Source organism: Dendrobates tinctorius, unplaced genomic scaffold (genome assembly GCF_039654945.1).
Source record: "Dendrobates tinctorius isolate UK_male_01 unplaced genomic scaffold, ASM3965494v1 ptg000063l, whole genome shotgun sequence".
NCBI lineage: Eukaryota > Metazoa > Chordata > Amphibia > Anura > Dendrobatidae > Dendrobates > Dendrobates tinctorius.
This window is the reverse complement of record NW_027361731.1, coordinates 5,193,847-5,219,050: the sequence shown is the minus strand read 5'-3', so window position 1 is coordinate 5,219,050 and position 25,204 is coordinate 5,193,847. Positions and strand designations below refer to the sequence as shown.

At 42.6% G+C, this 25,204-nt stretch overlaps 1 protein-coding gene across 2 annotated transcripts; it reads left to right on the top strand.

Moving 5' to 3' along the window:
• Window positions 1–657: 657 nt before the first annotated feature.
• Window positions 658–24,911, top strand: LOC141093981 (uncharacterized). 2 transcript variants are annotated; one of them, XM_073579655.1, is made up of 7 exons: window positions 658–881; window positions 8,802–8,951; window positions 9,081–9,260; window positions 9,343–9,466; window positions 9,550–9,647; window positions 9,846–9,936; window positions 23,267–24,911. In XM_073579655.1, exons 1-7 carry the CDS (start codon window positions 879–881, stop codon window positions 24,784–24,786), a joined length of 2,166 nt encoding a protein of 721 aa, XP_073435756.1. In that variant the 5' UTR covers window positions 658–878; the 3' UTR covers window positions 24,787–24,911. The 2 variants fall into 2 exon arrangements, with proteins under 2 accessions (XP_073435756.1, XP_073435755.1); XM_073579654.1 differs by lacking the exon at window positions 658–881 and adding an exon at window positions 894–1,064.
• The last annotated feature ends 293 nt before the right edge of the window (window positions 24,912–25,204 follow it).

The window sequence follows — 25,204 nt, the reverse complement described above, 5'->3', positions numbered from 1 at the left end:
TCGTACACACACGGCTCTACTCCATACACCTCGTACACACGCGGTTCCGCTCCGTACACCTCGTACACACACGGCTCGGCTCCGCTCCGTACACCTCGTACACACACGGCTCCGCTCCGTACACCTCGTACACACACGGCTCCGCTCCGTACACCTCGTACACACACGGCTCCACTCTGTACACCTCGTACACACACGGCTCCGCTCCGTACACCTCGTACACACACGGCTCCGCTCCGTACACCTCGTACACACACGGCTCCGCTCCGTACACCTCGTACACACACGGCTCCACTCTGTACACCTCGTACACACACGGCTCCGCTCCGTACACCTCGTACACACACGGCTCCGCTCCGTACACCTCGTACACACACGGCTCCGCTCTGTACACCTCGTACACACACGGCTCCGCTCTGTACAGCTCGTACACACATGGCTCCACTCTGTACAGCTCGTACACACATGGCTCCGCTCTGTACACCTCGTACACACACGGCTCCGCTCTGTACACCTCGTACACACACAGCTCCGCTCTGTACACCTCGTACACACACGGGTCTGCTCCATACGCCCCATACACGCGCTGCTCTGCTCCGTCACCTCATACACAGCTCTGCTCCATACTCACAGCTCTGTACATACACACACCGCTCTGCTACATTCCCCCTGTAAACCCCCCTGACCCCACACAAATTTACCGACCCTCATCCAGCACCATGACAACCTGCACAGCAGAGACCTGCAGACTGCTTCTGATCATGTGACCACTGACTCCTCCCCTCCTGTGACCTCATCACAGGTCCTGTGCCAGAAGAGAAGAACACCGCTCGCCAGGGCCCCTGCACTTCCCCGGGTGCTGACGCCGGCCCTGCGCTATGGTATGTGCACGCACGTCCCTGCAAGTCATGGGACTCACTTTTAAAGGGCCCCCCGCATTTAAAGGGGCAGCATTTTTAAAGGGCCCCAGCGACCCTCGAGGCCCACCAAGCATTTACCTGGTACCCCGCCAGACCGAGCCTGGTGCCACCTTTTGCTGCGATTACAGCTGCAAGTCACTTGGGGTATGTCTATCAGTTTTTACATCGAGAGACTGAAATTCTTGCCCATTCTTCCTTGGTAAACAGCTCGAGCTCAGTGAGGTTGGATGGAGATCGTTTGTGAACAGCAGTTTTCAGCTCTTTCCACAGATTCTCGATTGGATTCAGGTCTGGACGTTGACTTGGCCATTCTAACACCTGGATACGCTTATTTGTGAATCATTCCATTGTAGATTTTGCTTTATGTTTGGGATCATTGTCTTGTTGGAAGACAAATCTCTGTCCCAGTCTCAGGTCTTTTGCAGACTCCAACAGGTTTTCATCAAGAATGGTCCTTTATTTGGCTCTATCCATCTTCCCATCAATTTTAGCCATCTTCCCTGTACATGCTGAAGAAAAATAAAATAACTCAAGGAAAGTGCAGTATAAAATTCACCTAAATATCATAGTTATGCACCCATGGAAAATATTAAAAAGACAACTCGGACAAATAAGATAAAACAAACGAAAAAAACGAGGAAAATGTCCAATAATTAAAATTTCTTTATTTTATTATTTAACAAACAAATGTATACATTATATATATAATTAAAATAAATTAATAAGGGGAGGTCAATGCCAAAATGAAGGCACAGCCAGGGGACAGCTGTAAATACTTAGTAAAAATGCACCCACAATAATGTCATACAAAATCTAGTGAAAACAAAAATGTATAATTAATGTATAATATATAAATATATAAACATATATATCAAGTGCAAAACTACAGATGATAAGTGCAAGCAAGAAAGAACTGTGTAAAAAAATATATATATATTAAAAAATGTAATATAAAAATAAAACTAAAATAAATATACAATAAAAGATATATTAATAATAAATAATAAATATATTACCACAAATAAAGTGCAATGTGTTGAAAAAAAGTGAATAAAAAAGTGCACAAAAAATCCCTGTATAAATATATATATATACACATATATTTAAGACCAAGTGCTGAAATAATTAATAATAAATAAAAAATAAATAAATAAACTAATAAGCTGCCGCACATAAAGTGCGATGTGCTGCGGTGATGAGGTGATGCGGTAAATCAGCGCTTATAGTAAAAAATAAATAATAAAAGAAGTGAGCACAGTGTGGATACCTTTCTGCTGCTTCTGTCCCCAGGATGTGCCAGCCCCGACGCGCGTTTCGGCGTACCTTCGTCAGGGGGTCACCCTGCCAGGGGCTGGCACATCCTGGGGACAGAAGCAGCAGAAAGGTATCCACACTGTGCTCACTTCTTTTATTATTTATTTTTTACTATAAGCGCTGATTTACCGCATCACCTCATCACCGCAGCACATCGCACTTTATGTGCGGCAGCTTATTAGTTTATTTATTTATTTTTTATTTATTATTAATTATTTCAGCACTTGGTCTTAAATATATGTGTATATATATATATTTATACAGGGATTTTTTGTACACTTTTTTATTCACTTTTTTTCAACACATTGCACTTTATTTGTGGTAATATATTTATTATTTATTATTAATATATCTTTTTTATTGTATATTTATTTTAGTTTTATTTTTATATTACATTTTTTAATATATATATATTTTTTTACACAGTTCTTTCTTGCTTGCACTTATCATCTGTAGTTTTGCACTTGATATATATGTTTATATATTTATATATTATACATTAATTATACATTTTTGTTTTCACTAGATTTTGTATGACATTATTGTGGGTGCATTTTTACTAAGTATTTACAGCTGTCCCCTGGCTGTGCCTTCATTTTGGCATTGACCTCCCCTTATTAATTTATTTTAATTATATATATAATGTATACATTTGTTTGTTAAATAATAAAATAAAGAAATTTTAATTATTGGACATTTTCCTCGGTTTTTTCGTTTGTTTTATGCTGAAGAAAAGCAGGCCCAAACCATGATGCTGCCACCACCATGTTTGACAGTGGGGATGGTGTGTTCAGGGTGATGAGCCGTGGCCTTTACGCCAAACATATCGTTTGGCATTGTTGCCAAAAAGTTTGATTTTGGTTTCCTCTGACCAGAGCACCTTCTTCCACATGTTTGGGGTGTCTCCCAGGTGGCTTGCTGCATACTTTAAACAACACTTTTTATGGATATATTTGAGAAATGGCTTTCTTCTTGCCACTCTTCCATAAAGGCCAGATTTGTGCAGTGTACGACTGATTGTTGTCCTATGGACAGACTGTCCCACCTCAGCTGTAGATCTCTGCAGTTCATCCAGAGTGATCATGGGCCTCTTGGCTGCATCTCTGATCAGTCTTCTCCTTGTTTGAGATGAAAGTTTAGAGGGACGGCCAGGTCTTGGTAGATTTGCAGTGGTATGATACTCCTTCCGTTTCAATATGATCGCTTGCACAGTGCTCCTTGGGATGTTTAAAGTTTTGTAAATGATTTTGTATCCAAATCCGGCTTTAAACTTCTCCACAACAGTATCACGGATCTGCCTGTTGTGTTCCTTGGTCTTCATGATGCTCTCTGTGCTTCAAACAGAACCCTGAGACTATCACAGAGCAGGTGCATTTATACGGAGACTTGATTACACACAGGTGGATTATATTTATCATCATTAGGACAACATTGGATCATTCAGAGATCCACAATGAACTTCTGGAGTGAGTTTGCTGCACTGAAAGTAAAGGGGCCGAATAATATTGCACGCCCCACTTTCCAGTTTTTGTATTTCCACAAAAAATTTAAAATAACCAATAACTTTCATTCAACTTCACAATTGTGTCCCACTTGTTGTTGATTCTTCACCAAAAATTTACATTTGGTATCTTTATGTTTGAAGCAGTGTGGGAAAAGGTTGAAAAGTTCCAGGGAGCCGAATACTTTCTCAAGGCACTGTATATACATATACAGTGTATATATCTAATATACAAGTGTGTGTATGTATGTGTGTATGTATGTGTGTGTGTGTGTATGTCCGGGATTGGCATCCGCACCGTCACAGCTACAGCCACAAAATTTGGCACAGTCACACGTCTGGACCCCGAGAGCGAGTATGTATGATGGGTATATGGGCATGGGACTATGGGATGGAGGATGTGTGATGGGTATGTGGGCACTCGACTATGGGATGGAGGATATGTATGATGGGTATATGGGCATGGGCCTATGGGATCATGGATATGTATGATGGGTATATGGGCATGGGCCTAAGGGATGGAGGATAATTATAATTTGCTATAACTAACCACAGTTAGTTACTATGCCCGGGCAGCGCCGGGCTCTTCAGCTAGTATATAATATATATATGTGTGTGTGTGTGTGTGTCACTGACATCTATATATCTATGTATTCTATGTGTATATATCTGTACTATCTATTCTATTCTAACCTGTCACGCTGTGATTTTACTGAGCACAGCACATGAATTGACGGCTTGTGGGGGGACCCCTCTATTCTTGATAACCACCCTTGCTGAAGCTGACAGCTGAGGGTGGCAGCCCCCAGCTGTGAGTTTTGCCTGGCTGATTATCAAAAATACAGGGGAACCCACACAGTTTCTTTTGTTATTATTTATTTATAGCTCCGTAGCAACTGATGAATACTCCCATCCGCTGCTCCGGCTCTCACTGTTATTAGCGGCTGTAGGTGTCGGATGATGGGAGCTGTAGTGCCATCAGCTGACACCAGTGACCAGAGGTAAACATTTTACCTCCAATCACAGATGAGTGATCACGCTGCCTTCTGACAGAGTGAGAACCCCGGCTCTGTCAACGGCGGGGATGATTTTACTGCCAATCAGAAGCGCTACGCCGGTGTCATGATCCCAGTGCAAGTTTTTGAGCTGCACACCGGGGGTTAATGTCTGGAGCTCTGTGCAGGTTTTGACCTGCACACTTGGGGTTAATGATTGTGGCCTCTTTCTGGTTCTGGGATAGCTTCATAAACCCCTGGGTAGCTTCAGTCCCTTCCAGTTATACTTTTGCCTTTGGCCTAGTGTGCTGACCCCCGTGTGCCTGTTTGTTGTTATAGCTTGTTTATATGGTTCTGACCCGGCTCTGTTTCCCGTTGTGAGTTTGCCTGTTGATTTTGTACTGCGTTATTATCTGTGTATGACTCATTGCCTGTGACCTGACTACTCTCTGCTCGCCCCCTTTGGTACCTTGCAGCTATCTCTGTGTGTGACTCATTGGCTACGTCCTGACTATTCTCACTGTCTATGCCCCTTGGTAACTTTATCTCGCAGTTACCCTGCTAGGAGTTCTCTTGCAGCTCCTAGCTCTGTGGAATTTAGGCCACGCCTCTAGCAGTCACGTGCTTCAGGTCCTGCTGTTCTGAAGTACGCATCTATTCGGTTGCTGCCCGCTCCACAGGTAGCTTTGAGCACGCTTTCGCTGTACTCAGGACACGCACACTGGCTCAGTGAGCAAGTTCAGTGTGGTGTCTCTGACAGCCGGTGTTTACCATGCTATCACACAGCTTGGGAAACACCGGTTTTGTGCTGTTGATGTTCATCTATATTCTGCGATTAAATCGGCGAATATTGCAAATTTGGCGATTGTGAGCCGAACCGAACATTGAAATATTCGCTCATCACCAGCCATAATACTGTGTGAGGTGCTGTGGGGGCCGTCATACTGTGTGGGAAACTTCATACTGAGCTACATGGGCACACAGGAGAACGAATTCCTTGTGATGAGTCAGATAGAAAGTGAGAAATACAGACCTTTGGCCTATCTAATTGCGGTCCTCCTGAATTGATATGGTGTTGTGTTCCAGGAGGGAGACATCAGATCATATGTTCTGAAGGTAAGCAAAGATATAATGGCAGTAAGGGTCCCGTCTCACTAAGCGACGCACCAGCGATCCCGACAACGATATGACCTTGTCAGGATCACTGGTGCGTCGCTATATGATCGCTGGTGAGCTGCCAAACAGGCAGACTCACCATCGATCAGGACCAGCAAGGATGTTGGTACCCGTCGCTTAGTTACCCGCTATTTACCTTGGATACCAGCTTGCTGATCGTTGGTCTCCAGCTGTCACACACAGCGATGGGTGCTGGCCAGCGGGAGACCAACGATCTAAAAAATGGTCTGGGACATTAGCGCATGATCAGCGATACCCGGCGGGGGGGCCTGGTCGCTAGCTATCTTAGTGTGATGGGCCCTTAAGAATTCGGATTCCAGGCAGGAGGCATAGCGGAGACAAAGAGCAGGAAGAAGTCATTGGCTCAGGTTTGCTGCACTATTGTGGCTTATAACAAAAATTATGCACCGCCACATGTAACCAGAAAGTTCCTGACTCTGCATAATGCAGAAGAAGCATTCATAAAGTGTTGTGCCTCCTATCTGATGTATATACTTCTCATCAAGTTCTGGTTAAGTAAAGGAAAGTTTGTTTTTGAACTTGGGTATCCCTCATTCATCTCTATACCATCTATCTGGGCCTACAACGACAGTCCAGTGCCCATATACCCATCACACATCCTCCACCCCATAGTCCAGTGTCCATATACCCATCACACATATCCTCCACCCCATAGTCCAGTGCCGATATGCTCATCATACATATACGCCATCCCATAGTCCCATGCCAATATACCCTTCACACATTCTCCATTCAATAGTCCAGTGCCCATATACCCATCATACATATCCTCCATCCCATAGTCCCATGCCCCTATACCCATAACACACCCTCCATCCCATAGTCCAGTGCCCATATACCATCATACATATCCTCCATCCCATAGTCCAGTGGCCATATACCCATCATACACATCCTCCATCCCATAGTCCCCATCTGGGTGGCTTTGTGCAGGGAGTTCCTGGAGATGTGCTGTTATGTAACCTGGCAGTGCTGCTCTGTGTGCGGCCGCTGATGATGCGATTTTCTACGCTGGTAAAAATAGAGCGCGGCAGTAATAGAGGAGGGGGTGATTCATTTCTGTCATGTGCTCTTTGCTCCTTTCTGGGTGCCAGACAATGGCTGGGAGCTCTGGTGAAATGAATGATGCTTAGTGATTGGTTGCTATGTGGAGTGGGCGTGGCTTGATACACATACATACAGTACATACATACACACACTCAGGTTTATATATAGATAGTGTTTTTCCTTTACGTTGGAGGGCCCAATTCCAGCTATTGCTGTCGGACCTGTGATTTCTACAGTATCTACTCCACTGTGTATAGGATAATGGAGTATAGTAAAGTAGTTATGGACATGACGTAACTCACATTGTGCAGTGACCCTGTTTTCCCTATAGTGATGGATATTTCTTGTTGCTGAAACTGTGATTTTTTTTTTTTCCACTTTAAACCATTTTTTAAACCCCTCTGATCAGTGCGATCATACAACATACAAGCCTCTGATGGCTCCGGTGATGCCCTGTACTACTGTAGTGCCGTGTACTATCACTGCCTGTCAGTGTAATACTAACGGCCCCATACACATGAGATAAGTGTTGGCTGAACGGTCATTTGGCAGACGGCTATCTCTCCCGACTCCCCCATACACACAAATATTCCAGCTTTCCTGTGGTCTGTATGAGAGTCGCCTCCAGACTCCTCTAGCGGAGGATTATCTACAGGAAGAACAAACGGACTATCCTCTGAAATTCAGGATGCCAGATCCTTCTCTGCCCTGACATCATCTGTCGGGAGGCCCCTAAATACATTATATAGTCGCCCCAACCCCCCGAAATCAGTGATTTCATGTAACTTTAGTCTAATGTGTATGGGGGTGATGAAATGTAACTTATTGGACGCTGCCTCTGGCCCCGGCCTAATAGATCTTCATACATTGCAGGTCCAGACACCATTATTAGGCATGTAAGTATCGTAGTAACTAGGTCGCCCCCATACTATCGAGTACTTGGAGGCGAGGGGCATTCGGGGGAACTCTGTCCCACCTTCTGAGATGTCATGTTTGCTTTTCAGGGTTTTTTTTTGAAGCCTCATCTGTGCCGCCCCTTCGGTGTACATCGATGTTCTGGTGCACAAAAAGATTTATTTATTTTTAATAAATGTTTAACATGTTAAAAATTATAAAATGTGTCTTCTGCTTTTCCATGCTTTTTTTCTTTTTACAAGAATTGTTGGAGCCAATTTTCTTTAGAAACATTTTAATATCTGTTTTTTTTTTCCTGGAGTTTTTCTTGTAATATAGGAAAGCCTAAGGCCTGAAATAAACCCCATAAATCGCTGTACATGGAGACTTTGGGATCAGATCATTTCTCTCCGCGTTGATTGTGGAAACTAAAAATCTTTTCTAAAAGCCTCAAACTTCTGTGTGTGAATCAGACCTGAGATCTAACGTGATAGAAGATTACAGTCCGGGGAAGACGGGAAACCTTCATATAGACGGCCGGTGGGGATGGAGTCAGTGACCGACTCTGGCCAAATATGTTTCTAGAGCCGTAGTAGAAGATGAAGATGTCGTCCTCATCATGAAGTAGTTATTTCTCGTGTCACATGTAATGAATATCTCCTGCAGTATTGCTAATGCCGATTCCAGTGTCGGTAAATGAGACGAGAATTAGCGTTATGGAAGATGAGTCTATGAGAAACGTATTCAGCTGCCGACTCCGAGGAGGAAACTGCTTGTTGTCTGTGGCCTAAATATATAGGTTTTATTAGTAGATGTAAAGAAGAAACTAAATACTGTAAAATAATTTCCTCTTATGTTTCCCTTATTATCTCCAGTAATTGTATTACACAGGATTTTTATGATGTTACATCGGCTCATCTTCTTCTCATTCAGGTCTCTACAATATCGGATCCTCTCAGTGAAGATCTTCTACATAAGAGAATTTTCCTGATTTACCCATCAAAGATGGATATGGACAGAGACAAGATTGCAGAGAAAATATTACACCTCACCCTAGAGATCCTCTTCCGGCTTACTGGAGAGGTGAGAGATTCTGATGTCGTCACATTACATCATTCTTATCTATGGGAATAACAGATGGACAGAACTGGAGAGGTGAGGACTCTGGAAATGTCTGTAGTGAGATTTATTAATGTGTCTCTCCATAACCAGGATTACACAGTAGTGAAGAAGACCTCTAGTGATCACTGTCAGGACCCAGTGTCTGAGGGATGGGGAAGACCCCAGAGCCCAATCACAGGGCCTCCACCTCACCCCCTGATCCATGAGGACATCAATGACCAGAAGATCCTAGAACTCACCTACAAGATGATTGAGCTGCTGACTGGAGAAGTGACAATGCTGGGAATCCTGGGACGTTATACAGTAACACTATGAAGGGATCAGGGGATGACAGTATCATTGTATGTGTCAGGTTCCTATAAGGTGTCAGGATGTCGCTGTCTATTTCTCCATGGAGGAGTGGGAGTATTTAGAAGGACACAAAGATCTGTACAAGAACGTCATAATGGAGGTTCCCCAGCCCCTCACATCACCAGGTAATAGACTGGACTAAATAAACATGGCATATAATTATCTGTATGTAAAGAATGAATTCAGACCCTGTATGTGTTTCCTCCAGTTCTATCCAGTAAGATGACAACACCAGAGAGATGTCCCCATCCTCTTCTTCCACAAGACTGTAAACAAGAAGATCCTAATGTTCCTCAGAATCTTCAGGTAGATGGAGAGAAGGTGTCATGAGATCTCCCCTATGATGTGTAGACAGCTGTGAAGGTCTTGTGCTCAGTCTTGTTTTATCCACCAGTATTATATGTTTTATACTTGTGTAATGAGAATTGTGGAGATGGCAGGATTAGAGCTGATCATAGATGCGTCTCCTCCATCTGTCTGTGACTCTTACAATATTTGTTTCAGGGTGAAGATCTGACCCATATTAATACTACAGACATATATGTGAGAGATGATGAGTGGTGTAAAGAGGAGATTCCCACATATGACTACCCAGGTGAGTAGTAACCACTGAATGCAGAGAAGTCACAGATTCTTCTCAGTCACCGGCTGTGGCTGCTTTATTGGTGGTGTAGTCCAGCCGTATTACCATGATCACCATTTTGCCTCTAGACCACAACATTGTCCTCACCCCAAACTGTTCAAATGACTTTTGGCATTGAAAGCCCTTTTCCATAGAACTTACAACCTGGAGGATCCACCTACCCCCTGGTATTAGTGTGAGGGTGATCCCTTAAAGTGAGATCTATATGATTGCTTGTACCTGACCCAATATAGGCCGAGTGCGCACTTAGTCACACTGAACACAGAGTTAGATGTCTACTCCTTTCTCAGCAAAAGCTTGCACACTACTGAAGTTTATTCTGAAGACAAAGAGACAGGAAATGCATGTCACACAATCTTCTGAGTAGCCAGTGTCAGTCTATGATAGGTCCATTTCAACTTCACTTCCATATATGGTATCCAGTATCTCAGCTTCTGCATTCCAAGGATTCCTTCCAGGGTGTTGTCTGAAGACACAGACGCCATCTTGGTACACCATATCTGAAGTGACTTATATAAGGTTTAATAATTGATTTCATTAGCCATTCTCTCCTTCACATTAGGAGACTCTGACTGTTACGTGCCCAGATCTGTAAACTACAAAGGCAAATGACAGCGTACGTAGAATGTGCTGATAAGTTAGAAAATCACTTGAAGAAAAGTATTATGATGGGTCTGTAAGAGAAAGCGGAGGGTAATGATGCTGTTGGCTTCCTAGAATCCTGATATCTTATTGGATGAATCTACCTTCTCTTCCTTCTGTGCTGCTGAATGTGCTCATATGGTCCCTACAAGACCAGGTCCAGTCTTTCTGGCCAAATTTTGCTTTTATGATCCACAAAATTAAAAGTGCAGTGAGGCCAAGTGTGAATTTCTGTACATTAACAACAGAGTTTCCCTTTATCCTGACTTTCCAATTTTTTTTAAAACCAACTAACTTCAAGGAGGATTGTGATAATCTACAGGAAAACACATTCCACCTGTGCCATGATATAGCTCTAAGTGGTGTGTGGCTGATGGCTGTAATATACATTTATTCACGCCTGCAGGAGATGTGTTGGCATGGCTCCAGCCCTGGATTCATGGATTCACTCCATGTCATAAATTATATTGTTTTTGATCCTAAGAAATTCAGATTACTGCACAATCTCTCCTGAAATGGGGAGCAATATTTCCAACATCTACCTGCACTGACCGGGCGGTAGATGTTGAAATTTCAGCAACTTCTGCTCCCATCATGCTGTGATCGGTCAGTCAGACTGAGTGACCAATCACAGCGTTCTGGGTGCGGGGACTGACGGCATGGTTCCCTGCACCTCTTCCCATACCGCTTGGAAAAAGTGGAATAAAACGCGATAAAAAAAGAATAGTAATAAAAATAGTATCACTGAATGCGCCATCTTGTCTCGCAAAAAACAAGCCACCATACAGCTCCATCAGCGGAAAAATAAAAAAGTTATACCTCTCAGAATAAAGTGATGCAAAAATAATTATTTTTTTCTATAAAAGTTTTTATTGTGTAAAAAAAGCCAAAATATAAATCAAGATATAAATGAGGTATCTCTGTAATCGTAGTGACCCGAAGAATAACACTACCTTACCAATTTTACCGCACGTGGAACGGAGAGAAAAAACAATTCCTGGATTGCTGGTTTTTGTAGATTGTGCCTCCACAAAAACCGGAATAGAAAGCGATCAAAAAACGACATGTGCCCTAAAATGGTTTCAATAAAAACGTCAGCTCGTCCCGCAAAAAACAAGCCCGCACATGACTCTGTCCGCCGAAATATGGGAAAATGATAGCGCTCAAAATATGGTGATGCAAAAACTTCTTACACAAAATTCTTTCAAAAAAAGCGTCTTTTAGTGTGTGACAGAAGCTAAACATGAAAAAAGGATATAAATCTGGTATCGCTGTAATCGCACCGACCCGAGGAATAAAGTCACCTAATCACTTATACCGCGCGAGGAACGGCGTAAAAAATCAAACCAATTCTTCACCTTTTGTGGATTTGTTCATTCTGCCTCCCAAAGATCGCAGTAAGGCGATCAGTGGTTCCACCCCACAGCATATCAGGTTATCGGCATACTCAGCACAAATTGCACAATAACTTTTGGGGTCCTATTTCTCCTTTACCCTTGTGAAAATAAAAATTTAGGGGCAAAAAGATCATTTTTGTGGAAAAAAAAGATTTTTTTATTTTCACGGCTTTACGTTATAAACTTCTGTTAAGCACTTGGGGTTTCAAAGTGCTCACCACACATCTCGATAAGTTCCTTGGGGGGTCTAGTTTCCAAAATGGGGTTACTTTTGGGGGGTTTCCACTGTTTAGGTACATCAGGGGCTCTCCAAACGCGACATGGTATCCGCTCTCGATTCCAGCCAATTTGACATTCAAAACCTCAAATGATGCGCTTTCCCTTCTGAGCACTGCCGTGCGCCTAAAGATCGGTCTTCCTCCACACATGAAAAGAGGACAACTCGAACTTAGGTCCAAAAAATGGATATATAGGTAAAAATAATACAAATGAAATAAATATATAGATAAAATGACCTTTAGTTAGATATTAATGGTACACGGTAACACTAAAAGCAGAGCGTGCCCGTACTTGGAATTATGTAAATACTAGCTGAAGAGCCCGGCGCTGCCCGGGCATAGTAACTAACTACGATTAGTTATAACAAATTATAATGATTATATCTATATATAAAGCTGAGTGTATAGTCCCGCCACTCCGCATAGCCACATTCACTATAATATCCCACATCATCCCGTCAACCAGAGCTACCGGACTACTACCCCTAATATCTCACATCGTTCCATCAGCCAGAGCTACCGGACTAGTAACCCTAATATCCCACATCATCAAGTCAGCCAGAGCTACCGGACTACTAATATCCCACATCATCCATTCAAAAGCACTGGACTACTACCCCTAATATCCCACATCATCCCGTCAGCCATAGTCACCGGACTACTACCCCTAATATGCCACATCATCCCATCAGCCATAGCCACCGGACAACTACCACTAATGTCCCACACCATCCCGTCACAGCCGCCGGACTGCTACACCTAATATCCCACATCATCCCATCAGCCATAGCCACCGGACAACTACCACTAATATCCCACATCATCCCGTCACAGCCGCTGGACTACTACCCCTAATATCCCACATCATCCCGTGAGCCAGAGCCACCATTCTACTTCCCCTAATGTCCCACATCATCCCGTCAGCCTGGGGTCAGAACAGAAAGCGAAGTGGATTTGCCCTCACTTCCATACCGGAGATCCCTTTAAGAGAGGCCTGGGGTCAGTAGCCAAGCACAGAGTGGATTTTCCCTCACTTCCATACCGTGGATCCCTTTAAGAGGGGCCTGTGTCAGAATAAGAGCGCAGAGTGGATTTGCCCTCACTTCAATAACGGGGTTCCCTTTAAGAGGGGCCTGGGGTCAGAACCAGAGCGCTGAGTGGATTTGCCCTCACTTCCATACCGGGGATCCCTTTAAGAGAGGCCTGGGTTCAGAACCAAAGTTCTGGATGGATTTGCCCTGACTTCCATACCAATGATCCCTTTAAGAGAGGCCTCGGGTCAGAATCAGAGCGCAGAGGGATTTGCCCTAACTTCCATACCGGAGATCCCATTAAGAGAGGCCTGGGGTCAGTACCAAAGCGCTGAGTGGAATTGCCCTAACTTCCATACCAGGGATCCCTTTAATAGAGGCCTGGCGTCCGAACCAGAGCACTGAGTGGATTTACCCTCACTTCCATACCGGGGATCCCTTTAAGAGAGGCCTGGGGTCAGAACCACAGCGCTTAGTGGAATTGCCCTAACTTCCATACCAGGGATCCCTTTAAGAGAGGATTGGCATCAGAACCAGAGCGCTGAGGGATTTGCCCTAACTTCCATACCAATGATCCCTTTAAATAGAAGCCTGGGGTTAGAATAAGAGCACTCAGGGATTTGCCCTAACTTCCATACCGGATACCCCTTTAAGAGGGAAGCTTTGCCTATGGGATGGAGGATGTGTGATGGGTATATAGGCAGGGCGGGGGTGATTCATTTCTGTTGTGCCTTTTGCTTCTTTCAGGGGGGCAGACAATGGCTGGGAGCTTATGTTCCCGGGGATGGTAGATTTCTCCCACCATGTCAGTGTCTGCTGAGGTGTTGTCGAGTGGGAAAACTGTTGCTCATAGCAACTAATCACAGCTCAGCTTCTTTTAAACAGCTCTGGTGAAATGAAAGATGCTTTGTGATTGGTTGGGGATGCACACACATTCAATTATATATATATATATATATATATATATATATATATATATTACATGATAAATATCAAAAGGAAAAAATCATCACACAGCGGACCAAAAAATGGTAAAATATATAAATACATGCGCATAAAGATAAAAAATTATTATTGGACAAAATAAAGACCTGTTTCTATGTGTATGTAATACCTGGCAAATATTTGTATAAAACCCATAAAAAGCTTCAACAATTCAATAGTAAAAAGTGGAAAAATTTGTGTAAAAAAAAAAAAAAATAGAACACAAAGTAAATATGAGGCAATAAGCCAACATAATATGTGACCAAGGATTATAGTAAGTATGCAATGTGCAAAAAGTGAAGTAGTGCAATGAACTGCATATAAGAAAGTGAAAAAAAATAAGGAAAGAAGCATATATGGGAGTATATACTTTTAAGGTCTGCCGGTCCAAGGACAGCACAGCCCCAACGCACATTTCGGATGCAAAAGATCCTTCATCAGGGGGTGGTGTACGACCTGAACCGGACGCCTTTTATACACAAAGTGGCCGTCTATGAGGCGGGACCGAGGTGAATGCGGCGCATGCGCCGCTGGAGGGACCCGGACACAAACCAGAGCCCGCACCCTGGAAACAAAGACATTGCCTAGGAAATGGATGCGGGCACAGAGAGGCCGACCCACAAGCCGTGCACGCGCACAACCACAGTCCGGACAGATAGACGCCACAGGGATTACCGATGCGAGATGGTTGTAGGCATTGGCGGTGCATGCGCGGTTGGCAGGACAGGGCTCTGACGGAAGGGCACAGTGACTATTAGCATGGTTGCCATGGACACAATGACACAAACCACGAGCGCTGTCCTGCTGACCGCGCATGCGCCGGAGCGCGGGCTCTGGTTTGTGCGGTTCAGGTGCCGCCATCCCCGGTGACATTTTGCTGGATGTAATTTTTTTTCTAAGCCTCACAATAGCCACAATATTATAGGCATTATCAACAATAATATCAATGCTATTATATGCATTATGTAAAAATGGGGGGCAGGTCAGTGAGGGATCAGTGACCTGTCATAAGCCAATACAGATGAATATGTAATCAGAGCACCATATAAAGCCCCGCCCACAGCCCCGCTCACAGCAGATTACTCCAGCTGGACAGCAGGAAGAGATCCCAGGTGAGATTGGAAACACCATATGCAGAAGCCCTAAAATAACTAAATGACAGAAAACAAGAATAGTCTAAATCCTCAGTGATTCCATTTAATTCACTGAGGGTTACAATCTGTACAAACGTGGTCAAAATTGTTGGTACCCCTCAATTAATGACAGAAAACTCACAATAGTCACAGAAATAACTTGAATCTGATAAAAGTAATAATAGATAAAAAAAATCTATGAAAATGAACAAATGAAAGTCAGACATTGCTTTTCAGCCATGCTTCCACAGAATTAAAAAAAAAATTAAACTCTTGAAATAGGCCTGGACAGAAATGATGGTTCCCCTGAAAATAATGTGACAAAAGGGACATGTTAAATCACAGTGTGTCTACTAATTAGCATCACAGGTGTCTACAATCTTGGAATCAGTGAGTGGCCTGTATAGAGAGCTACAGATACTCACTGTGCTGTTTGGTGACACGGTGTGTATCAGACTCAACATGGACCAGAGAAAGCGAAGGAAAGAGTTGTCTCAGGAGATTAGAACCAAAATTATAGACAAACATGTTAAAGGTAAAAGCTATAAGACCATCTCCAAGCACCTGGATGTTCCTGTGACTACAGTTGCACATATTATTCAGAAATTTAAGCTCCATGAGACTGTAGCCAACCTCCCTGGACGTGGCCACAGGAGGAAAATTGATGACAAATCAAAGAGACGAATAATACGAGTGGTTACAAAAGAGCCGAGAAAAACTTCTTTTCAAATAATTTTGAAAGAACCTTGTACAGGTACGGAAAAAATGTAAAACTAGAGAACCCACAAATAGGCATTACATATCATATAGCAAATAACAACATAAAAGGAAAAGAAAATCGCCTATCCTTATTATGGGGTAACATTCTTGAGATACAGCATACCGGTACTACAACGGCCATGTTTAGGCCTCAAAATATAATACCTCTTAATAGGTCTATTTGATATGGAATTTGTTGTTCCAAGTCTTCCATTTTTTTGTATATTTGTGGATGTGATTGTTGTTAATCGCAAATCTGAGTTCTAAATCACTATGTTGGCCTATCTTATCAAGTATGTCCGAAAACTTAGGAACCTCGACTTTCTTCCACCATTGTGCTAACATGGTCTTAGTCACTAAGAGGATGTGTATGATAATGTATCTTACCGAATCATCAAACTGTTCCATGTCTAATGAAAGAAGTGCTCTTTCAGGCGCAATTGTGAAGTCCTTAGCAATTTCTCCTGAGCATGCCGATACCCCATATGTGGGGGAAATTTACTGTTTGGGTGCATGGCATGGCTCGGGATTGACGGCGCGCCATTTGACTTTTTGAATGTAAAATATACTGGAATAATTAGCGGTTGCCATGTTGCGTTTAGAGAGCCCCTGATGTGCCTAAACAGTGGAAACCACCATAAGTGATCCAATTTTGGAAAGTAGACCCCTTAGTGAACATTTTTTCCAAATCTTTTAGCTCCATATTTTGCATTTTCATAAGGGTAACTGGAGAAATTGCTCCATACAGTTTGTTGAGCAATTTCTCCTGATCACGCCGATACCCCATATGTGGGGATTTACCACTGTTTGGGCGCATGGCAGAGCTCGGAAGGGAAGGAACGCCACATCGGAGTGCAGATCTTGCTGGAATTGTTTGTGGGTGACATGTCACATTGTCAGAGCCCCTGAGGTGCCAGAACAGCATAAGCCCCCAAAAGTGACTGCATTTTACAAAATACTTCCCTGAATGAATTCTTCTAGTGCTGCAGTGAGCATACTGACACCACAGCCGTTCCATAGAAAATTATATCATTGGGCAGTGAAGAAAAAATAATTACATTTTTACCACTAAAATGTTTTAACCCCAGATGTTACATAGGAAAATAGGTAGATAGGTAAATGGTCACTACACCCATAGATGATTTCGCAGGGGGGTGTCATTTCCAATTCGCAGAGGGGTGCATTTCCAAAATGGGGTCACTTCAGGGGGGATAACACAAAAGAATTATATGTGGCCACCTGAAACATATAAATGAATAACTTTTTATCCCAGGTATATGATTTTCTTGATACCTGGTATGCCTGTAGAACCTGATCTGCAAGGTTCACACCCCCTATATATTTGTTGTAGTCAATGACAGACACAGGGTTTGGAGTAGTGGATCCCTGTTGGTCTGCAGTGGCCCTTGTGGCATCTGTGTGGATCAATCTCAGGATAAAAATCTTTTTTATCCTTATACTTAAGGGCAAGCAGCTCTCCATTGCTTAAATCCTCTGACTGCCCCTTTTGGAACTTTTGCTGACCAATGATTGTGGAAACCCCTGATGGCTTTTACCAGTGGTCCCACAAGCCCCTATGTTATGTTCAACCAGTCATTTAAATAGGGGTATGCTGGTGTAGTAGTTGTCAACAGATTGTAGACTTTTTGTAAAAATGGAGTTATCAACTCCTAAAAGATTTTTCCAGATGTCCCCTGATAAGTAGGGCATCCTGGTGGGTTTCGTTGGCTGTCTTTTCCCTCATAAATGCGAACAGCTGATGTGTATCCGGTTGAACTCTCGCACATTTTATAGAGCTTTCTTCCGAACCTTGCCCTCTTAGAAGGAATAAATTGCTTGAGGTGCAGTCTTCCTTTGAATTTTACAAGGGACTCATCAATGAAACTGTTTTCTGTTGGGATGTGTAGAGCTTTAAGAACTTTTCTGTCAAGTCTTCAATGATGGCTCTGATTTTGAATAGTCTGTCATGTTCTTGGGCATTTCTAGGCAGGCATTGACTATTGTCGTTAAAATTCCAAAATCTCATGAGCATTTCATAACGGGTCCTAGGAAGAATGGCAGAAAACATAGGGGTGGCTTGAACAGGGCGGTTGGCCCAATAGGACCGAATGCTCGTTTTATAACAAGCTCCATAGCGAATGTAAGGCCTAAAAATTTTTTCATTTCTAGGACATTTGTTGGTGTCCATAAATTTGACCTAGCATAATAGGATCGTAGATTCTGCCTGATGAATTGAGACGCATATAAATTTGTTTGTAGGACAATATGCTCTAGCAAGCTATCTATCAGAAACAAATTAATTGGTCAAAAATTTTCCACATCCACATTTACACCAGGAGTGGCATTAAAATTAGGGATGAATGGAGTAGCCGAATCCGAAGCCTCCCATCTTTGAAATGCTACATCAAGAGTCAAAGCCCCTTGGACATTGGTGTGCTCCAATTCACGAGCACTAGGGACAGCGCTAGTACTGGGCATTGTTCCCTGAGTTGGAGACATTTCTCCAGAAGCGCTATTTGCCCTTCTTGTACTGATCCTTGTGGGTGAGGATGGACCGGAATCACTGCTCATTTCTGAGCTATCACTGTCGCTGCTACTAAAGCCCTCGAAATCCACATCGCCATCTGACAGTGCACTTTCTTTGCTGTCAGAACGTAAAGGTGCATAAGCCTCCTCTGCACTATAATACAGACGGGCCATTTTATTCGCTTTATTTTCTCCTGGAAATAGAAAACTCTGACGTGACTGACATGACGTGACCAAATTATTGGGGGACAATTGAGAAAACCTTAATTCTTTAGCCTAATCCCAACTTTAGAAGAAACCATGACCCTAACTTTAGCCTAACAGTAACCCTAATTTTAGCCTAACAGTAACCGGTTATGATTAGGTCACTGTTGAGGATTGCCGGGGAATAAGCTAGGCAGCCAGATACCCAGAAAGGTTGGTAACTAAGCGGATTGCAGCCTCCTAAAACTAACAACACAACTAGAATTAGCCGTGGGACGTACCTACAATGCCCTAGATGCCTCGGCACAGCCACAGAATTAACTAAGCCTACACTGTGTTCCAAATTATTATGCAAATGATATTTTTCTATGATTTTCCTAAATAGTCGGTGCAAATGACAGTCAGTCTAATAAAAGTCATCATCTGTTAGAGTATACATCGAATTTTATTGAAGAAACCTCCCAATGATAACAGTATAATCTCCAAAATGAATAAAAACTCAAATTGCACTGTTCCAAATTATTAGGCACAGTAGAATTTCTAAACATTTGATATGTTTTAAAGAACTGAAAATGTTCATTTGTGGAATTTGCAGCATTAGGAGGTCACATTCACTGAACAAAACAGCTATTTAACTCCAAAACATCCTAACAGGCCAAGTTACATGTTAACATAGGAACCCTTCTTTGATATCACCTTCACAATTCTTGCATCCATTGAACTTGGGAGTTTTTGGAGAGTTTCTGCTTGTATTTCTTTGCATGAAGTCGGAATAGCCCCCAGAGCTGCTGTTTTGATGTGAACTGCCTCCCACCCTCATAGATCTTTTGCTTGATGATACTCCAAAGGTTCTCTATAGGGTTGAGGTCAGGGGAAGATGGTGGCCACACCATGAGTTTATCTCCTTTTATGCCTATAGCAGTCAATGACTCAGAGGTCTTCTTGCAACATGAGACGGTGCATTGTCATGCATGAAAATGATTTTGCTCCTGAAGGCACATTTCTGCTTTTTTTACCATGGAAGACAGCTGTCAGACAGAAACTCGATATACTTTGCAGAGGTCATTTTCACACCTTCAGGAACCTTAATGGGCCCTACCAGCTGTTTCCCCATGATTCCGGCCCAAAACATGACTCCTCCACCTCCTTGCTGACGTCGCAGCCTTGTTGGGACATAGTGGCCATCCACCAACCATCCACTACTCCATCCCTCTGGACCATCCAGGGTTGCTCGACACTCGTCAGTAAACAAGACTGTATGAAAATTAGTCTTCAGGTATGTCTGGGCCCACTGCTACCATTTCTGCTTGTGAACACTGTTTAGGGGTGGCTGAATAGTAGGTTTATGCACCACAGCAAGCCTTGAAGGATCCTACACCTTGAGGTTCGAGGCACTCTAGAGGCACCAGCAAAATATCTGTTTGCTGGTTTGTAATGGCTTTTTAGCAGCCGCTCTCTTAATCCGATGAACTTGCCTGGCAGAAACCTTCCTCATTCTGCCTTTATCAGCACAAACATGGTCTGTGCTCAGAATCAACCACAATCTCTTAACAGTACGATGATCACGTTTAAATTTTTGGGAAATATCTAATGTTTTCATCTCTTGACCAAGGCATTGCACTATTTGATGCTTTTCAGCAGCAGAGATCCTTTTTCTTTCCTACATTCCTTAAAACCTGTGCCCTGCTTAATAATGTGGAACATCATTCTTAAGTAGTTTTCCTTTAATTAGGCTCACCTGGTAAACTAATTATCACAGGCGTTTGAGATTGATTTCAGTGATCCAAAGAGCCCTGATACACAATACCATCTATTAGTTTATTTGAAAAACAAAAAATTACATCTTTATGACACTTAAATCCAATTTGCATAATAATTTGGAACACAGTGTAAAGCAAGAAAGGGGAAAGTTAAACTGCCCCGGAGTAGAACCCCAAAAGAATAGATTGCCCCCAAACATATATTGCCGGTGAGACAAGATAAGGCACAAACACAGGTAGAAAATAGAGTAAGCAAATGATGGGGCCCAAAACTGTTTAGATAGGACAGGAAAGATACTGTCTACAATCACGCAAAAAACCCTAAGAAAAATCCAACACGTCTGATATGCAAAAATACTGAGGCCACACGCCCTCTCCCCCACTAGATCACAATTATGATGTAAAGAAACAAAACCAAAGAACACTGACATAACAGAGGATTAGCAATACTGAACAAACTGACCTGAGCTGTGGCGTATGGAGCGGGGTCCAGCACTGATCCCAACAGGGAGCAATGCTGAACCCATGCCAGCAAAGCAGAAATCAGAGAAAGGTCAAAACTGAATCAAATGCAAAAAGCTTCAGCAAACAAATAACTTATCTAAACGATGCAGGACCAAGCAGGCAAGCAGATTCCAAAAATGCACAGGAGGAAAACAATCACCAGCAAGAACTGATGGAAGGCTGCTCACTTAAATCTTCCCAGTCTGTAACACCTGACCTCCAATCATCCTCTTCAGGTGATTCACCTCTGTCAACCCGACCAGCTCCATTACCCGCAGCAACCACCAGAGGGAGCCCAAACTCAGAAGTCAGGTCGCAAGTGTTCACAAGAGTAACCCTAACTTTAGCCCCAACACTAACCCTAACAGTAACCCTAACTGTAACCCTAACTTTAGCCCCAACACTAACCTTAACAGTAACCCTAACTCTAACTTTAGCTTAACAGTAACCCTAACTTTAGCCCCAACACTAACCCTAACTATAGCACTAACCCTAACCTGCCTTATCTTTTTTTTTTACTTTATTGCACAATCACTGACTGACTGACAGCTGTTGGCAGCAGCACTTGTAACACTGTTTCTTCTCTAATCTCTCACTGACAGGAGATCTGAGGAGAAAGAGTGTTTTTATGAGGCAGATTGCCCGGGAAAGTTCGTTGCTACAACAAACTTTCCTAGTGATTTGTCTCATTGGCTGGTGTGACGCTGACATCATCAGGACCTGAACCAATCAGGTCTCTATGAGGTTGGGGGTCACAGGAAGCGTTGTGCGGCAGAATCCCCTCATTACAAGGTATGTGGGGGTCCCGATAAGTACAAAACTGCCGACCGTAGACAAACGTCGGCACTGCACAAAGCCCTGCTAGCACCGACACTTATCTACCGTTCGCAGGCACGAAGCGGTTAAGTTAAGGGTACCATAATTTCTGTCCAAGCCTATTTCATGAGTTTTTTTTTTTTTAATTCTGTGGAAGCATGGTTGAAAAGCAATGTCTGACTTTCATTTGCTCGTTTTCATAGACTTTTGATTTATCATTACTTTTGTCAGATTCAAGTTATTTCTGTTACCATTGTGGGTTTTTCTATAATTAAATGAGGGGTACCAACAATTTTAACCACGTGTGTAGGAGGAGTGAATATTTTGACTCCACAGCCCCTTTCCGGAAATTAACACGCAGTGGATGTTTGCCATTTTATTACCGAACACATAGTGCCCAGATTGTGCTCCAGGAGACACACACCATAAATTAAGTGGATTCTTCTCACTGTAATATTGCTAAATACAGGGATCCTAAATGTTGTGTGAGCACACTGCAAGGCTCAGAAGTGAGAGCGGATTTTGCAGGGTTGGTTTATAGAAACCCTGTTGCTTTTTAACAGCCTTTCAGCCACTAAAAGTGTGGGAATCTCTGTTTTTCCTTTGACAGATGATGGACCTGAGTGGGGACTTGCTTTTTGTGAGATGAGAATTGGTATTATTTTCGTCTACATAACATTGATTGGTTTCTTTTTTATTCGATATTTGGGAGGCAGAATGAACAAACAGTTGAACACCACGCTCTACTGGTTCATCCTATAAGGTTTTCTATTAGACTGTGAACTGTCATTGTCTTGGTAAATAATTACAGTTATAATAATAATAATAAATTTTATTTCTATAGTGCCGACATATTCCGCAGCACTTTACATTACAGAGGGGCTTGTACAGACGATAGACATTACAGCATAACAATAATCACATAGCTCATAACAGATACCAAGAGGAATGAGGGCCCTGCTCGCAAGCTTACAATCCATGAGGAAAAAGGTAGACACGAAAGGTGGGTGGTAACAGCTGCCTTCATTGTTCGGACCAGCCATAATGTTAAGTGTGTAACAGTACAGACACAGAGGGCTAATAGATGCATAAAGCATGTGGGAACATGATGCAGGGAACCTGGTATGGTAAAACTTTTGACTGTGCCACACAGGGATAGTTAGGTTAATGTGTTGAGATGGTAGGCCAGTCAGAATAAATGCGCTTTCAGAGCACGCTTAAAATTGTATTTTAAATTTTTTATCTTAGCAGATGACTGTACCAGGAGATCAGAGGGACAGCTGACATCTTCAATTTTTAAATCTGATGATCTTGAGATCCTACAAGATACAACTGAAGTGATTGCTGTTACTCCAGATATACCATCATCCATTCACAGCAAAGATCTGTCATCTGATCCTATGGAACAGGTCCCATCTTCTGACTCATTACCAACTGCTAAGGAAAATCAAAGTCATAAAAGAAGCATTAAAAAACAAACTGCTCCTAAAGCAAAGAAGTCCTATTCATGTTCAGAATGTGGGAAATGTTTTAACCAGAAATCACATTTTGTTACACACCAGAGAACTCACACAGGTGAGAAGCCTTTTTCATGTTCAGAATGTGGAAAATGCTTTAACCAGAAATCAGATTTGGGTAAGCACCAGAGAACTCACACAGGTGAGAAACCTTTTTCCTGTTCAGAATGTGGGAAATGCTTTAACCAGAAATCAGATTTGGGTAAGCACCAGAGAACTCACTCAGGGGAGAAGCTTTTTTCCTGTTCAGAATGTGGGAAATGTTTTATCTTTAAAGGGAATCTTGTTAGTCACCAGAGAACTCACACAGGAGAGAAGCCTTTTTCATGTTCAGAATGTGGGAAATGTTTTACATCGAAATCACATCTTGTTACTCACCATAGAACTCACACAGGGGAGAAGCCTTTTTCCTGTTCAGAATGTGGGAAATGTTTTGCACGTAAATCACATTTTGTGAACCACCACAGAAGGGAGAAGCCTTTTTCATGTTCAGAATGTGGGAGATGTTTTAACCAGAAATGGTATCTTGATGAACACCAAAGATCTCACACAGGGGAGAAGCCTTTTTCATGTTCAGAATGTGGGAAATGTTTTAACCATAAAGGGAATCTTGTTACACACCAAAGAACTCACACAGGACAGAAGCCTTTTTCATGTTCAGAATGTGGGAAATGTTTTAGCCATAAAGGGAATCTTGATACACACCAAAGAACTCACACAGGAGAGAAGCCTTTTTCATGTTCAGAATGTGGGAAATGTTTTAGCCATAAAGGGAATCTTGATACACACCAAAGAACTCACACAGGAGAGAAACCTTTTCCCTGTTCAGAATGTGGAAAATGTTTTCACAGGAAAATGTGTCTTGATAGCCACCATAGAACTCACACAGGGGAGAAGCCTTTTCCCTGTTCAGAGTGTGGGAAATGTTTTCAAAGGAAAATGGGTCTTGATAGCCACCATAGAACTCACACAGGGGAGAAGCCTTTTTCCTGTTCAGAATGTGGGAAATGCTTTAACCAGAAATCAGATTTGGGTAAGCACCAGAGAACTCATTCAGGGGAGAAGCCTTTTTCCTGTTCAGAATGTGGGAAATGTTTTATCTTTAAAGGGAATCTTGATGAACACCAAAGAACTCACACAGGGGAGAAGCCTTTTTCCTGTTTAGAATGTGGGAAATGTTTTAACCAGAAAGCACTTCTTATTTGCCATCAGAGCAGTCACACAGAGGAGAAGCCATTTTCATTTTCTTAATGTGGGAAATATTTTACTTGGACATCAAGTGTTAATTACATGAGAGATGTCACATAGGGGAGAAGCCTTTTTTATATTCATAATGTTGGAATAGTTTTAACCAAAATTGAATCTTCTTAAATGGGTAGCCTCTTGTCATTCCTCATGTTTGCTGAAAAAAGGATAAAACTAAACTTTATTAATAGCAAATGTAAAACTATACCCATAATTCACCTCCTGAAGGTTAGTCAGTTGGTGACTAATAGAAAAAACATGTCCCCCCAAAGTTCAGTATATAGGGTGAAGTGACGTATACACACTCACTCTCCAAGCCTCTCATTTGTATGGGTTTCATCATCCTCACCAAAGGCGACTCATCAGGAGACTCTTTAATACTGACCTATATTCAAGCGAGACTAGACCAAAAAAACTAAAATCA